Source organism: Ricinus communis, chromosome 9 (assembly GCF_019578655.1).
Source record: "Ricinus communis isolate WT05 ecotype wild-type chromosome 9, ASM1957865v1, whole genome shotgun sequence".
NCBI lineage: Eukaryota > Viridiplantae > Streptophyta > Magnoliopsida > Malpighiales > Euphorbiaceae > Ricinus > Ricinus communis.
The window spans coordinates 1,255,194-1,270,526 of NC_063264.1; the positions used below are offsets into that span (position 1 = coordinate 1,255,194).

General features: G+C 33.6%; 3 protein-coding genes and 1 non-coding gene across 8 annotated transcripts; 2 read left to right on the forward strand and 2 right to left on the reverse strand.

The window, feature by feature from the left end:
• Positions 1 to 55: 55 nt before the first annotated feature.
• Positions 56 to 851, reverse strand: LOC8258790 (60S ribosomal protein L29-1). Its single transcript, XM_002519154.3, has 3 exons — positions 693 to 851; positions 489 to 592; positions 56 to 388 (listed from the first exon to the last, which is right to left on the reverse strand). The coding sequence occupies exons 2-3, from the start codon at positions 588 to 590 to the stop codon at positions 305 to 307; spliced, it is 186 nt and encodes a 61-aa protein (XP_002519200.1). The 5' UTR covers positions 591 to 592; positions 693 to 851; the 3' UTR covers positions 56 to 304.
• A 1,129-nt stretch (positions 852 to 1,980) lies between these two features.
• On the forward strand, positions 1,981 to 4,027 carry LOC8258789 (GTP-binding protein SAR1A). The gene is made up of 3 exons (XM_002519153.4): positions 1,981 to 2,300; positions 2,390 to 2,521; positions 3,504 to 4,027. The coding sequence occupies exons 1-3, from the start codon at positions 2,172 to 2,174 to the stop codon at positions 3,822 to 3,824; spliced, it is 582 nt and encodes a 193-aa protein (XP_002519199.1). The 5' UTR covers positions 1,981 to 2,171; the 3' UTR covers positions 3,825 to 4,027.
• LOC112534855 lies at positions 3,130 to 3,254 on the forward strand. Its single transcript, XR_003079097.1, has one exon. It is a non-coding gene; the product is annotated as a small nucleolar RNA snoR83 (small nucleolar RNA).
• A 305-nt stretch (positions 4,028 to 4,332) lies between the features above and the next one.
• On the reverse strand, positions 4,333 to 13,895 carry LOC8258788 (calmodulin-binding transcription activator 5). 5 transcript variants are annotated; one of them, XR_007217326.1, is made up of 15 exons: positions 13,674 to 13,894; positions 13,448 to 13,562; positions 12,632 to 12,757; positions 11,944 to 12,059; positions 11,221 to 11,309; positions 11,008 to 11,053; positions 10,520 to 10,640; positions 10,114 to 10,230; positions 9,950 to 10,008; positions 8,471 to 8,899; positions 7,549 to 8,243; positions 6,768 to 7,317; positions 6,092 to 6,400; positions 5,854 to 6,010; positions 4,333 to 5,263 (listed from the first exon to the last, which is right to left on the reverse strand). XR_007217326.1 is itself a non-coding variant. In XM_048379163.1 (15 exons), the coding sequence occupies exons 2-14, from the start codon at positions 13,509 to 13,511 to the stop codon at positions 5,963 to 5,965; spliced, it is 2,769 nt and encodes a 922-aa protein (XP_048235120.1). In that variant the 5' UTR covers positions 13,512 to 13,562; positions 13,674 to 13,895; the 3' UTR covers positions 4,333 to 5,263; positions 5,935 to 5,962. The 5 variants fall into 5 exon arrangements, 4 of the variants coding, with proteins under 4 accessions (XP_048235120.1, XP_048235121.1, XP_048235119.1 ...); XM_048379163.1 differs by having other exon boundaries at positions 5,935 to 6,010; positions 13,674 to 13,895; XM_048379164.1 differs by lacking the exon at positions 4,333 to 5,263 and having other exon boundaries at positions 5,554 to 6,010; positions 10,520 to 10,634; positions 13,674 to 13,895.
• Positions 13,896 to 15,333: the final 1,438 nt, after the last annotated feature.

A 15,333-nucleotide genomic window follows, 5' to 3' on the forward strand; every position in this document is an offset into this window, starting at 1 on the left:
GTCACTAACATAAGCTGCTTCGTAATAATTTGCCAGCAAGCATCCCAACAAACCATGCCAAACAAATACCAAAAAGATATATAGAATGGAAGCAAGACAAATAGTTATGATAACCAAGTATTTGGAGAGGAAAAAAATCTTTAAAACAAACACAAGTCACAATTACCAGAAACCCAAAAATGGCTTAACAAACAGTACTAGAACATTAAAATTACTAATATTCTATTAAAGATTAGAAACCCTAACATGAAATCTTGAAACAGCAGCAGTAGCAGCTTCATTTTTCAAGTAAGTGGGCATTCGTTTACTCTTCCTCGGTGGCAGTCTCACCACTCTTCTTGTTATGCTTCCTTGCATATCTCTGGTTCCTCAAGAACTTTGGATCCATCTGGACCAATTATTTTTAAAACAAATAAATAAAAACCACAACCTAATGATTGTAATCAAATAAAACAAAAGAAATATCAAAAAAAAAAAAAAAAACTTACCCCCTTGGTAGAGGTGTGGCGTTGCCTCTTAGGTTTCTTGATGCCATTCTTGTGTGCCTTGTAGGACTGGTTGTGAGCTGTGTGGTTCTTTGACTTGGCCATCTCTGCAACACAAAATCTTAATGAAAAAAACTGTATAAAAAGAGAAAGAAAACAACTTATCAAATAATCAGATTTTAGGGTTTTACGAAAAAAGAGAGGAACCTGATGATGAAGAAGAAGAAGGAGGTGAATGCGGCTCTGTCGCAGTATGTGAAAGATGGTCGGGTCTCTAAACCCTAGTTTTTGTTGCCTTTTATAAGTTTTTCGTTGACTAAAATGCCCCTTTTAGTTTCGTTTATATGTTTTATTGTGTTATGATGATGGGCCTATGCAGTTTCTGTAAATAAATATGTCCTAAAATTATGGGCTTCGACAGGAACTTTGCGGCCCACTTAGCCTGTATTTGATTAACTGTTTTGTTTTATTATAAAACTAATCAATATTGTTTATGTTTAGTGTACTATATTATATTACATGTGTCTCTATATATAAATATATAATAATTCTAAATAATAAAAAATATATTAATTATTTAATATTGAAATATCAAATAATTATATATATTTATTATCTTTTTATTAATTATAGGGCAATTTCTCAAAAAACAAATAGTGTAATTTAAAAAAAAAAGTTAATAATATTTTGAAAGGAAAATTAAAATTTAGAAGAGATGATTTTACATTAAAGTCTGAAGGGGAAGTCAATACTTGAATAGGATTGAGAAACACAAAAGTAGAGTGGTTTTGAACCATATGTTTTGAGACTTTTTGTAAGCATTCAATTGAAATAATATTAACACATGTGCCACTTGTGCATGCTCCATAGGTTCTTTTACTCATCACCTACCACCTGACTCTCAGAGCTACACAAATGCATTCTCAATAAATAAACAAACAAAAGAAAATGAGGCATAAAGCCCATATAATGTCTCCCTCATTTAAACAAATGACGGTTTGGTTGGAGGAAAAATAGGATAAAAATTTAAATAAAAATATATTATTTTTATTGTCGGTGTTTTATTTGTCAATAATTATTTTAGAAAGTCTTATTTCAATAGAATCACTTATTTTTTCTTCTATTTTAGAAGAATGAACTTTTCATTTATATACAAATGAAATTTAAATTAAATTAAGATTAAACACAAATTTCTAAAAAGATAAGATAATAATTAACTATCTGTATTTAATTTATATTTATATATTATTGTAGATACCATATAATAAATAAAATTCGTTTTCCATTCAACAATAAACTAAATAAAATTGGATTTTTAATTTTATTTATCTTTTCTCTCGCTAATTTACATAATATAAGATGAATAAAAATGGAGCGGTATTCAGTATTCACCCACAAAATGGTTCAGTTGTAAATACAATCCAATGTAGCAGAAACACGCCAAAAACGACAGAACACAGGCAATTAAAAATTAAAAAAAATTCTAATTTTCACTTTCAGTTTTTTCAACCCCTGCTCTTCAGGTCCTTTTCCTGAGCTTTTTCATTATTTTGTTAGATCCCAATTAAATACCTTCAATATCAATTAATCTATATATATATTAACACTCAGTATCTGTCTCTCCATTGGATCCCCATTTCTGGCCATTGGAAACCTAAATCTTAAAGCTTTCAATCTAATCTTATCATGTTTCTATTAGATTGGTTTTATGGAGTTCTTGCATCTCTTGGACTATGGCAAAAAGAAGCCAAGATTCTTTTTCTAGGGCTTGACAATGCTGGCAAGACCACTCTCCTTCATATGTTGAAAGACGAGGTCTTTTTCATGTTTTCTTGGGTTTAAATTGTATTTCTTTTATATGGGTTTCTGAATCTGGGATTTTTTTTTTTTTTTTTTTCTGATAGAGATTGGTACAGCACCAGCCGACCCAACACCCAACATCTGAGGAATTGAGTATAGGGAAAATCAAGTTTAAGGCTTTTGATTTGGGTGGCCATCAGATCGCTCGCCGTGTCTGGAAAGATTACTATGCTAAGGTTGTTGCAATTTCCTCAGATTTACTAATTACTATTATCTATTGTCTGCTTTAATGACTTAGAATATTCTTTTTTATTTGTTTTATGGCTCGATTCATGAGGAAAGATTCTCTTTTTAACAGTAGATTAGTGCATGGTTATTTGCTGAAATTAGTATCTTTCTAAATCAAAGGACAGTCTGTTGATTGAAGAACTTTATTAATGTTTTAAGTTTCAATCATTCGATTTGTTTATTTCATGGATTTAGTTAGTTTCTAATTGTATTATGCTCTCATGCCAAGTTGCTAAACCACTTGATCCCATGATTACTCACAGCACCTCCTGTTTTGATCGGATCAGAGGAGCTTGGCATATGTGGCTGCCTTTCATTCTTCAGTCCTGTGCAATATTGATAATAAGATAGATCTGGATTATTGCCAAATTTCGTTTTCTTTTTTGCCAAGTGTAGTTATTCTTTTAAATCACAGAGACAGATAAAAACTGGGGTTCTGCATTTGGCAAACTATTTCCTTTCAGCTTTAATCATATTCCAAAATATGATTTTCAGGTGGTTGACTTCCTTTAGAACAAAAGACATGCCTGATCTCCTTTTCTTAGTGAACGTTGTGCCCCCAGATAGAATTTCCTTGTGCTTGTCTGATTCATGGGAGGCCAACATGGATGATGGAAGTTTCGCTGATAGTACCTTTTTGGTTTTCTGGAAGGTGTTTTAACAGTAGCTCTCCGTACAAAGTTTATGTTGTGGCCTCCATGAATATTGATTTCAGAAATATATATCTCATTAATACTGCTTGACTGGCAGAATTTGTAAGATCTGAAAATTTTGATGATCAAATTGATATATCCTATCTAAATCATAAGTCACTCCTAAGTTCTTATGTTGTGTGTTTGGTTATCTAGTTTTATTGGATATGACATAGTTTTAAAGTAATATGCAATTTGGAGAGTAGAACCCAAGCAATACATTTTTCTCTATGAGCAGGTGGATGCAGTGGTTTATCTTGTGGATGCATATGACAAGGAGAGGTTTGCAGAATCAAAGAAGGAATTAGATGCTCTCCTTTCAGATGAAGCCTTGGCGAATGTTCCTTTCCTCATTCTAGGCAATAAGATTGACATTCCCTATGCGGCTTCTGAAGATGAGCTTCGTTATCATCTAGGTCTTAGCACTTTCACAACTGGCAAAGGGAAGGTGAATCTGACCGACTCCAATGTCCGTCCACTCGAAGTTTTCATGTGCAGTATTGTCCGTAAGATGGGGTATGGTGATGGCTTCAAGTGGCTCTCTCAGTACATCAAATAGAGTTTGGGAAAACGTCTGGCCTTGTATTCTTTTGGAACTTTTACTGTCATTTTTGCAGTGTCCCTTACTACAATTAGATTGCAAATGGAATTCATGTCTGTCATTCGATGGATTGGTTCACGGATTAACATCATTAGAGATATTTGATTTATAACTCGGCCACTATGAAATTCGTGTTTATTGAAGAACAAAGTTGTGTGCAACTCTTTTGTGGGGATTATGTTTTTTCCTGGATTTATTGTTTCAATTCCCAATTATATCTCTTTCGGATAAAGAATTCCTTGCAAATTTTGGATCCTGATCTGATCTTTTCATGTTCGGCATTCAGCAGGAAAATACTTAGTTTTGAAATGTTATGGTGGTCTGTAGTTGCTTAGATTCTTTCTGCCATTTGTGAGTCCACTGATGACTTTCATGCATCTCAAATGCACCAACCATTAGCTTTTAGGAAAGAAAAACATGTGCTTCACATTTCTGTACGAAATTCTCAACTACTCAGGCTAGCATCAGCTACCCACTCAAGCTAAATTAATCACCTTGATTGAAACTGTAACATGACAGCTACACAAGTTTGAAAGAATTGTCGGGGTGAATCTAATCAAACCCCTTGAATCCCAAGAAATGAATGTATTAAGAAGAAAATCTCTGTGGGTATATATTTTCTTTACAGATGATTACATGTATAGGGAAGATCCAGTTGAAGGACTTTGATTTGGGTGGTCATCAATTTGCTGGCAGAGTCTTATAGAAATTATAGTGTCAGACTCGGGTACAATACCAAAACATCATATTAGTAAATTGTGCTCATGATCTTTCTCCACATATAATGCAGGTCGATGAAGTGGTATACTTGGTTGATGCTAGCGCCAAGAAAAGGTCTTTTTCTTTTCCCTTCTCAGGAGCTTGTTTAATATTCCTTTTCTCGTTCTGGGAAATAAGATCTGACTTACCCTCTGCTGTCTCAAAAGATGAATTTTTACTACTCGGGCAGTAGTGGAGAAATTAGATCAGGTTTCAACATTAAGATCAAAAGCATCAAGGTTTCTTTCTTCTTCCTCTTCTTCTTTTCTTTTTCTTTAGATTAGCTGCTTTGGTTGTCTTTCACTAATGATGGGCTCTAAAGAGCAACAGCATCAGATTTTCTATGTGGCAAATAAGATGGTCCTACATTTTAGGATATCTCGTCTTCCATATCTCTGTTTATAGCATCTTATTCCAATGATGAGAGCAATAATAACTATTATGGAATAACGTGTTTAAATGTTCCAGAACGATACCAAACTTGGTTAGGTGGTCCGCTAATTTAATTAAGCAATTCTAAAGTAGCGACTTGCTGGTGATCATTCTTCTCCATTCTAGACCATCGAAATTGAATTGGGAACTTCTATATGGGAATTCATACCAAACCGACAAATAGGTTGGATGACCTTGTTCCTTTCCTGACAAGAAATCCAATCAATTTACTGAAAATGCTGGCCCAAGGAAACACGCGAATTCAATATCATACAGCTGCAGAAGCTCAAATGATAACCAATAGGCAACTTTTCAAAAATATTTTAAAATCTAACAAAAAAAAATATCAGTAAAATTAAAGTGTAAATTGTTTTTGCAAAAATACTATTTTTCTATTTTCTGTTTTTCAAATTTACTAATTATTTTTCGATTGTAAAAACAACCAAAGAAAAATTTTAAAAAACGTATTTTTGATATTTTAACACAATAAAAAGAAAAAAAAAAAAGAAATACCATATTTTATTATAGATCCAGAAACCAGATTTTGTCCAATGATATCACAGTGCTATGCATAAATACAGGGATGAATACCACAGAATTTCAGATTTTTGCCATCAAAACAGTCTATAGATCTAAAGCTCAAATATTAAGAGAATTGAGACCAAAAGCACCAATACCAGCTTGAGCTCAAATCATAACCCTCCCAAAATAAAAATACAGGATGAAAGGGTAAAAAGTGCACCACCTGATTAAACTACGCACTTATAAAATGTACAGGATATTAGAAGGCATATACCTATGCTACATTCGTGTGCATGCAGACGATTGATACTGGCCAATTACCTACTTAAATATGTTAAGTGAATGACCAAGTTACCAAGTTAAATCCAGATCTTGAACCCTCTTCATCTGTCAATGTCAATATCATGGTCAAGAAGCTCTTCGTATTCCAGCTGCGACAAAGCAAAAGTTAATGATTAGTTGATCTGCAAGATTTAGTTGCAAGACTATCAAGATCCTAGCCAATCACCCACCTTCACTTGGTAATGGGTCAATTTCATTCTCCGGTATTCCGCTTGTGCTTTCTTTGAGCGGAACATGGCTTGAACCCGTACCACAGCTCTCTCAACACGTTCTTCAGCTTGTTTCCGGCTGGCTTTGTAGAAGTCTTCCTCTGTGTCACTTCCCTGCTTCAGATCTGCAACTGCTTCAACAGGATCAATTTGAAGTCCCCGAAAGCCTTTTCTCTTTAGACGCCACCGCAGAATTGCTTTCTCTAGCACTCCAACTGACCAGATTATCTTCCGGTATTGCCTTCTCACTTGGTAGCCCCGGAAAGCAGCCTGCATTAGAATAAAATGATTTTAGTTATTCATAACCTTACACTCAACTCAACTGAGTCTTAATCTAATACTAGTTATGGTCAGCTTTTATTATCCATTACCCTGTGCAAAAGAAAAATGCTTTATAGGCAATTGCATAAACAAGTGAAAGAAAATATGTTGTGTTTGGATTTAGGTTTAAGATCTTACTTTGGTCATCATGTTTAATACATGATTACAAATAGTAAATCTGGTCAAATTCAATCAAGACCAGAAACAGCCTCACCTCATGAGACATGAAGTAGTTTTTGTTTTCCTTCTGTCTTTCCTTTCTGGCCAGCATTCATGCTTAAATAAGATGGGTAAGAAGAGGGAAGAAAGTACTCACTTGAATCCTGATAACCTGACGACGCATATTAAGGAACTCCTTCCGCATTTTCCACGTGCGGAACCTATACTGGATGCGTACAGCAGCTGCCATCTTTTTTCGAGTCTCGAAGTTGCGATAGGCATGTTGAATTTTCATTGCTGCAACTATTGTTCGTGCTTCATCCTCCGGGTTGGCAGACTGAACAGCTGTAGTCCGTACTTTCAGGGAGTGTTCTCTGAATGCAGATTGAATACGTGCTGCTGCATCAGCAGCTGTCCTGTAGGCTGCCAAAGTATCTTTCAGATAGAGCTCCTCCTCACTTAGGTTCTCAGAGTTTACTATGTCAGTTGCACTTGTTTGCTGAAGTGTACCACTGGCATTTCCAGCTATGGACATATCCTTGAAATGTGCTACTAAAGCCTTTTCTGACAAGTAAGCTGCTAAGCCATCATAACCCTTCATAGATGCAAGATCAGCAGCCATGCATCCATCAGGGTTTTCTTTAGTGGGGTCTGTAACCAAGTTAGGCTTAGCCCCAGCAGATAAGAGTACTGCAACCATTTTTTCCCTGAACAAGGAGATGTTTCAGAATTGGAGAAATAGATAAAAGCCCCAGCTAAAGGAAAAAAGAGAAATGTTGAGATAAAAACATAGCAAAAGAGTGAAGCTGTCACAAGCGAGGGAAGATAAGGTACAAAGTTAAGACTCGTTGGCTTCATGAGTTGCAAAGAAATGCAGCTGAGCTGAATATTTACATAAAAGACTGCGAGAAATAAATAAAGTCAAAAAATTGGCACACCTTCCATAATATGCTGCCCAATGAAGAGCTGTCCATCCATGTTTATCCCGAAAATCCAATGACAAGCCTGACCATGAAAAAAGATAAACAGCCCAAGTATATCCAAGAATAGAACACAAATGAATTACTCCTTGACCCTGGGCATCATATTCAGTTGTTTTACAGCCTTCAACCACTCTTTCCAACAACCATTCTTTTAGCATGCTCTTCAAAGTAAGTTCAAACAAACTATCTTTTGCTTGTGAAAAAGAAAGCCTGTTATCCTCAATTAACTTGATCAGATATGCCCAACTTCGGTGAATGTTAGAAGTTTTGTGGTCAAACTTCTTAGCCTCTTTTAGGGTAATTGATGATACCTTACTGGTTTGAATGCCAAGGCTTTTAGAGGTAGAGAAAAGCAAATGAGCAAGTCTCATCTGAAGCTTGAACTCTTCCCAGTTTGTTTTGTCTTCTGAAGAAACCACAGGATCATGTAATGGAGCACGGTACTCAAAATTTATAAGTTGGCTAATGGGTTTATGTCCATCCAAACTTAGAAACAAATTCACTATTCCAGGGAAATGTGGTGATACCAAACAGCGATATACCCCAGTCTGAACAATGTCCACCAAAGCATATGCATCTCCGCATACACAAAACATATTGGACTTTGCTAACTGTAGATACTGTTCATGGAAATATCCCACAACCAGAATCTGCATAAAGATTACAAACAAATGGATTAGATTTACCCATATATCTCATGTCAAACAAGGGTCAACCACCAAAGAAATATCAAACTGACCCTGAATATCAAACCTTATACAGTGTATGTGCAAGAACAATTCAAAACCACGAGTAACAAACAGCCAGCCAGCAAAAGATGCTCTTAATAGCAAAGCCATAATAGACATCAAAAAATATTGATGCAGGGAAAGGGTACCTTTGTTGTTTCAGTTGAAAAGGCCCATGCAGGGGAAATATCAGTGATGACAAATATTTGTTCAGGAACAGAAGATTGAAGTTGATCAATTGCTGGAGAAGTAGATGAATCAAGCCCAGATGAAAATGAAGATTCAAGCACAGCGTTATCTACTGAACCTGGAGAATCAGCTATAATGTAGTCTATCCACCTTCCGAAACTATCCTGACTTTGCAAACCATCATTAACCAACATGTCCAGAGTATCACCAGTTCCTAGAAAATTAGAACCCTTCTGCTGCACATTTGAATTTACTTGGACTCCTGTTGACTGAATGTATTCATTGTCTGGTATACTAAAGTGAGAGTCGTTGCTCCTCACAACAGGCTTTGTTAAGTTATCCAAAGGAGAAATTTCTGCTGACAAATTGTAGGGTGAAAGATATCTACCCTGCAAAGGTGAACATTAATTAAATGTTCTAGTTCTAGGACACATTGCCATTATTTACAGAAGGCAAGCAAACGGAAAGTAATTAAAGAGTAACCTTCGACCACACAACACTGCTGCTAACAAGCAAGTGGGTATGCAAATTATTACTGTGATAAAGTTTAGTCATTATAATATTACTGGATGCAAGCAAATTAATAATTTGAGAAATTCCCTTAAAAAATAATTGAAGAAAGCTCCTGATCTTAACCAATTGAATTGTTAACAGTTTGTTAACCAAACCACTGGCAAAGTTTTTAGCCAAACAATTCTTTGTATCATCGCAAATTCTAAAATAAAAACTGGAGCGAATTCTACCAGCTTGCCACGTATTGGCTAACTGACTTTAAATTGAACTTTTAGTCTTCAATATTAAACATTTTGAAACTCAGTTATGAGGCCATCAAGCACCTAACAGAGGCCACAGCGTTTTCTAAAAGTCTGCCAATTAGAAAATAAATAAATAGAAGTTAAAAGGCTGCCTATATTTATATATGGAGGCCGCGCCCACCAGTTCTAGATTAACATAGCATCCTAACCAATTGAACCAGTTATTTCCATACTGACGAGGTAGACCCATGCAGCCATGCCCTTATTTAACTCCATCCAAGTGTAATACTAAATCCACTTTTAACTCAAAACAAGCAGGGTGGGGATGCAATCCTTCACAAAGAGGTAGGACAACAGAAACCAAAAATATTAAGAACAATAAGTACAGCATTAGATATTACAAATACATAAAATATTTCAATTTAGTCAGTCAAACATTGGTCTTTTAAATAGTAAAACCGAATTTTAACTGGTTGGTAGGTTTGAAGTCCAATTTTCCAGTTTCGCAGGTCTTATGCATGATTAGAACTGCAATGGCCAAAGTTTATCAGATAGCCTAACTAAATTCTCCAATCAGTAAGTGCACAGTTCAATTATAGGTCTGTGAAAAATCAAACTCTTGTGCGGAAAAAGAACAAAAATATGTTGGAAAAAAATTGTGGAACAGTAAATGTCTTTTCTTACATTATTCATGGACCCATTTACTGCAATTTGATTCTGTTGGGCGAAACCCATAATCTTATCTGTCAAGATTAAAGAAAAAAAAAACCACAAATGAATTGATATAGACAACTTTTAATGATTTATTATGCTGTTGAGATCACAGCAAATAATACTTAGTCCATCACCTTCTTTAGCCGTAGCCGAGTTGTTAGGATCATTCGTCACTAGCTCATCCCATTCAAGTGTATTAATCTCGTGAAGCCTCAATTCATGATTTATGACAGTTAAACTATCACCTGGCTCTGTTGAATCTCCAAGAGAACAGCAAAAAAAGAAATTTTTCATGCATTTTCCAATAAAGTATATTATTTGTTTCACATGATAAAAAATGATAACAAAATTTTCTTTCTGTAAATATTGCTGAACTGAAAACCCTAGCTATAATATAAATCCATAATGGAGGAGCTGTAGATTTGATTCCCGTCCAGGAATGGCCCAACCCAGGTTTTTCTGGAATGGCTTCCCAAAGGTTTGCATTGCAGCCTAAAACGACTATCATAATTATATTCGCCAAATGTACAATACAATCACCTTGCAGTTCTTTCTCGTCAGAAACATATGTTCCGGAATCAGCTTCTGATAAAAGCCGTGGAGACTGGTCGGAGACTGAACTAGAATTTGAATTCAAAGGTGTGACCGGAGAACCCTGCAACTGTTATCATAAGTCAAATTACAATCCAAGTGATTGGATAACCACTTATTAGAAACAATGGCAACAGAAACACACAATTTTTATTGCCAGCTCATTGGCACAACAAAGCTTTTCTATAAATGTTTTATTTTTTTCTTCGTTTGATACACATAATGATTAAAGCCCTTGTTCCTGATTACAGTTTAATGAAATTTGGAGGCAGCACACTCAAACCTCACCAAGGGAAATGCCAGAAGCAACCGTGCAAACAGAATCTTTATGCTATAATTCACCACATAAAGTTACATCACAGCATATTTTGCTAGATAAGAACTAGTATCAGAATATAACACTGTAATAACAGCTGATAAGCTATGACAAAACCAACCTCCTGAGTTTCACGATAGTGAACAAGGACTATGTGCTCCAGAGTCCTGCAAAAAACACACACAAAAAATCGAAGGTCAGAATGCTGAAGCAAAACCAATCAAGTGCAAAGGCACAACTTATTGAAGACAGATTTTAATAGCAAAGTAAACATTATGTTCATATATAAGGATGGTAAACTTATAGATCCAGATCAACTTTAACCATTACGTACTTATCAAGTAGCCAATAACACCTTCGGACAAAGGTTGAGTTATCCTCCCCGTGTGCATAGTATACATGAATTCTTTCTTCGTTCCCAACCTGTATAACGAATCACAATGACAAATTCTTCAGAGAAGACTCAAGTTAATGGAAGATATTAATTTTGCACCAATTATTTACACAGAATAATAACATTTGAAACAACAAAGATAAAACTGACATGTATATGAATGCATAATCAACTCATCAAGATAACAAGCGACTTCTATTTTAACTCTTAGAGGAGAAAAAAAATGAGAAAGAACAGCACATATTTTGTGGAGCATTGAAATCCAAAATAATCACACTCGAGTAAAGTTCACCAATTTATGTGATTTATCAGCAACATCTATTATTTTTAGACTTTTATGACTTATGATATCAAGTAATACTTCAGTTCTGCCAGAAGAAGAAAATTTAAACAATGTGATTGCATATGCATATTGCATGTTATAAATATCAATACAAATATATGAAAAAATTCAATTGAAAATTAGTGCTTTAGCAATTCAGTTTACAAAATATTTTCCTGTAATATGCATCTAATAACTCAAAAGAATTAGTGGACATCCTTCAACTAAGTGTTAGAAGTTCGTTAAACTCAAATACAAAAAGGAATGGACATGCTTCAACTAAGTGGAACAATATAGGTTTATGTCGCATATAAACACCTTAGAAAATGAGAAAATCTCACTTTTAAGTGTTCATGAGCTTCTTTAATGGTCTTCCCATCCTTTTTCTTCTTCCAATTATGACCATCTTTACGGAAGTTCCTTAGCTTCTTGCGATCAAACAACACAATAGTACCACCTGGTTACATTAACAAAACCAAAATGAAAACAAAAATTCAATATTCTATATCACTATATGAGAACATAACCCTTGCTGTACCTATTAAAATGCAAAATAATATATATATATATATATATTATTTGTTATTTATTAACATAACAGCAGCATATGAGTTTTAAGTATAACGTAAATATTAACCGTCCTCAGTATTTTCCCTATTTGCATGCTCTAGTGCAATGATTTACAGTGAATAGTATATAAGTTAAATAATGCCAACTGAGCAAACCACTTCTTGTAACGCATATAAACGAGGGAACTCTGTTAGTGAAGGTTTAAACTTCGGTACATTTCATCATGAGTAAATAATATCAGAAGAAAGACTGTAAAATTAGATCAAGATGAATGGATCATTGCTCCTTTATCAGTATCATATTTCAGATCTCTCATTTTTATCAGGAAGTCTTACTGGATGAGCACTCTAAAATATCAGTCACCTCAAATGACAAGATCTCAAAGTTGCAACAAATTCATCTTCACAGAAAATGAATAGGCCTATATTTAGATTAATACTGAAAGTAATAGAGATTTACTTCGCGGCAGCTTCACTGGCTTGACATGAATGGTGAAATATTTGTAGTTACAGAGTATTGCATGAATTTCATTTGGGCGGAGCCATCTTGATGTAGCTTCTGCCATTATGTTCCCAAAGTCCAAATCTGTCCACATAACAAGGCGCTCATTACTATATTAGGCACAACTATACATACCACCAGGAGAATGGAATATAACCAGAACCAGATGAAGATATTATAAAGGCCAATCAAGAGAACCATAGACCACTAAAAGCTGAGGTAGAAACAATAACAGCACGTAGCAGACAAAATAGAACTAATTCTGTTACCTCCTTCTCAACTTTTTCTTTTTGTTAATTTACTATTAAGATTCATTGCATAGTATGCCTTCATTCTTTGTTACCTTGTAAAACCAACTTTAAATAATTCATCTCCAATTGTCATTAGTAAAAGTAAGTTTATTTATTTAGCGTTTTGAAATAAGAACCCCCATGCTTTAATAGTTACTATTAGCTCCCTGTTTAAACTTAATTTTGCTCTATTATATCCTGAAGACCACGAAATTTACTTTCAAAAACCAAACAAAAGGACTTCCTTTCTTTTTTTACACAAAGATAGCAGTTTCATTGATACTTGAAGGCAGTTACATATTGCACAGTTAGCCATTGCCAAGGACTGACTGAGTTTAAAAGAGAACTTACGAACAGGAAAAAAATAAATATAAATAAACACAAATCCCAAAATCACAACAATAATAATAATAATAATAATAACAATAATAAACAAAATAAATAAATAAAATAAAAATGGAGCTTAAAACAGCATAAAAGAGACCTTGAAGTGTATGGAATCCATGAATATCTGAGCCAACAAGCCGCCCAGGCAAACTACTTTCCATTGCGAAACTAATCGCGCATATATAAATTAATCCAACAAAGGCAAAAAGAACCTAAAATTCACCGAAATCAAACATCATCTGCAACTTACAAAATCATCAAGTAGAGGAATTAAGCAAAAAAGGAGTTAAGAAAAACAATAATCAGCTGAAAATTACGTTTACCTGCTATTCACTGAGAGAGAAGAAGAAGAAGACGAAGGAAAGTGTAGCGTTGTACACTAATTGCCAATCAATTGGTGACAAGACCAAAGTGATCAGAGGAAAAAGAAAATGTCACTGAACAAGTGAAAAGACTTCAAGTTTTTAATTTATATTTAAGTTTTCAGTTAATTTTCTTTTTAATTGTTTATTGCCAACATTATTAGTTCTGTTTAAATGAAAGGTAATAATGTAAGGCAACAAACAAACCTACAGGTCAAATAAGATGTTTAGTTCCATCTTTTATATTAAAAAAGAAAAAAAAAATGGGGCTGGCACGATTCTCGCGTGTAGGCGGTACATAAGGTGGTGATGCTGATGCGGCTGGGCCCGAGACGTGTAGCACGGTTTTGGAACTACTGTATACTGTATGCACCAGAGCGTGTCTCAGTCCTCTTTTTTCTTTCTTCTTTTTCGGATATTAATAATATTATTTTGCTAAAAGATTAAAGAGCCAATTATTATATTAGGATGCCCTGCCTTTTAATATAATATATATATTTTTATTTTCAAATCATTGCCTTTTATAAAAGATCAATTATTTAATAGATCAATTGAAAAAAGAATTAAAATTCTATTAGTTCCTAAACCATTAATGCAAAAGATTCAATTAAAATTATTTTAGATAAATTAGGGTATTTAATAATATATTCAAAAATTTGTTCTAATATATATCTATAATTCTGAAAACAATGCCACCGTAGAAATGAAGTTGTTCCTGAGGAAGACTGGGGATTCTTTTCAAACATCATCTCACCTGCCCATGAAAAATGAATTGCTCGAGCCATTCCCCGCTTTGCGGCCTGCGCATTCGATGCCATCTTCTTTTACTAAGGAATAAGTTAAGCCAAAATTAAAAAATAAATCTATCCTAATTGGTTAGTTAAAAAGTGATTTCGATTTATTGTAATATTGTTTAAAATTTTCCTTATTATATTAAAAGTTTAGGAACCAAATAAATTTTTATTTTTTCAAATTGGCCAATTAGCCAGTTGATTTTTCATAAAAATAGATGGAAGTATTTTACATACCGAATTAAAAATAAAAATATTTTGCGAATATAAAAAAAAAAAAGCTAATATAATAAACTAAAACATGAAGGATGTTTGTCATAGTTCAAAATTAAATTTTTAGTTTGGAAAATAAGAAGAAAAAAATAAATAATGACTAAATATATATTTGGGCATCTCAATTTTGATTATTTGATCCTTTTAGTATTTTAATTTTTGGTCTAACTTAATAAATATATTAATTTATATTTTTAAATAATTAAATGTTTTTTATACGAACTTAATTTAATATGTCTACATGTGCTAGCCTAGTTACTTTAATGTTTTCATAAAATAGATTTTAAATGTTTATTATATTAAAGTAAAAATTAAAAGTGTTTAAATTTAAATATTTAAATATTTAAATGACTAAATAATTAAAATCTAAGTGTCTAAATATACATTATACTAGTGGCAAATGTGGGATTATTATTCTTACTGTTATTATTATTATTCTTACTGTTATTATTACTTTTACTTTGATTATTATTATTACTTTTATTATTATTATTATTACTATTATGTAGGTTTAATTAAAAATTATAAAATTTCATTTATATACAAATTATAAAAAA

Excerpts from the sequence above, each read along its gene's own strand:
- LOC8258789 (XM_002519153.4), top strand. The coding sequence starts at position 2,172 with ATGTTTCTATTAGATTGGTTTTATGGAGTTCTTGCATCTCTTGGACTA. Across the intron at positions 2,301-2,389 it reads TTCATATGTTGAAAGACGAG|AGATTGGTACAGCACCAGCC; the intron begins GTCTTTTTCATG and ends TTTTTCTGATAG. Across the intron at positions 2,522-3,503 it reads GGAAAGATTACTATGCTAAG|GTGGATGCAGTGGTTTATCT; the intron begins GTTGTTGCAATT and ends CTCTATGAGCAG.
- LOC8258788 (XM_048379163.1), bottom strand. The coding sequence starts at position 13,511 with ATGGAAAGTAGTTTGCCTGGGCGGCTTGTTGGCTCAGATATTCATGGA. Across the intron at positions 12,758-13,447 it reads TGGATTCCATACACTTCAAG|ATTTGGACTTTGGGAACATA; the intron begins GTCTCTTTTATG and ends TTATGTGGACAG. Across the intron at positions 6,011-6,091 it reads TGACCCATTACCAAGTGAAG|CTGGAATACGAAGAGCTTCT; the intron begins GTGGGTGATTGG and ends GCTTTGTCGCAG.
- LOC8258790 (XM_002519154.3), bottom strand. The coding sequence starts at position 590 with ATGGCCAAGTCAAAGAACCACACAGCTCACAACCAGTCCTACAAGGCA. Across the intron at positions 389-488 it reads GCCACACCTCTACCAAGGGG|ATGGATCCAAAGTTCTTGAG; the intron begins GTAAGTTTTTTT and ends TAATTGGTCCAG.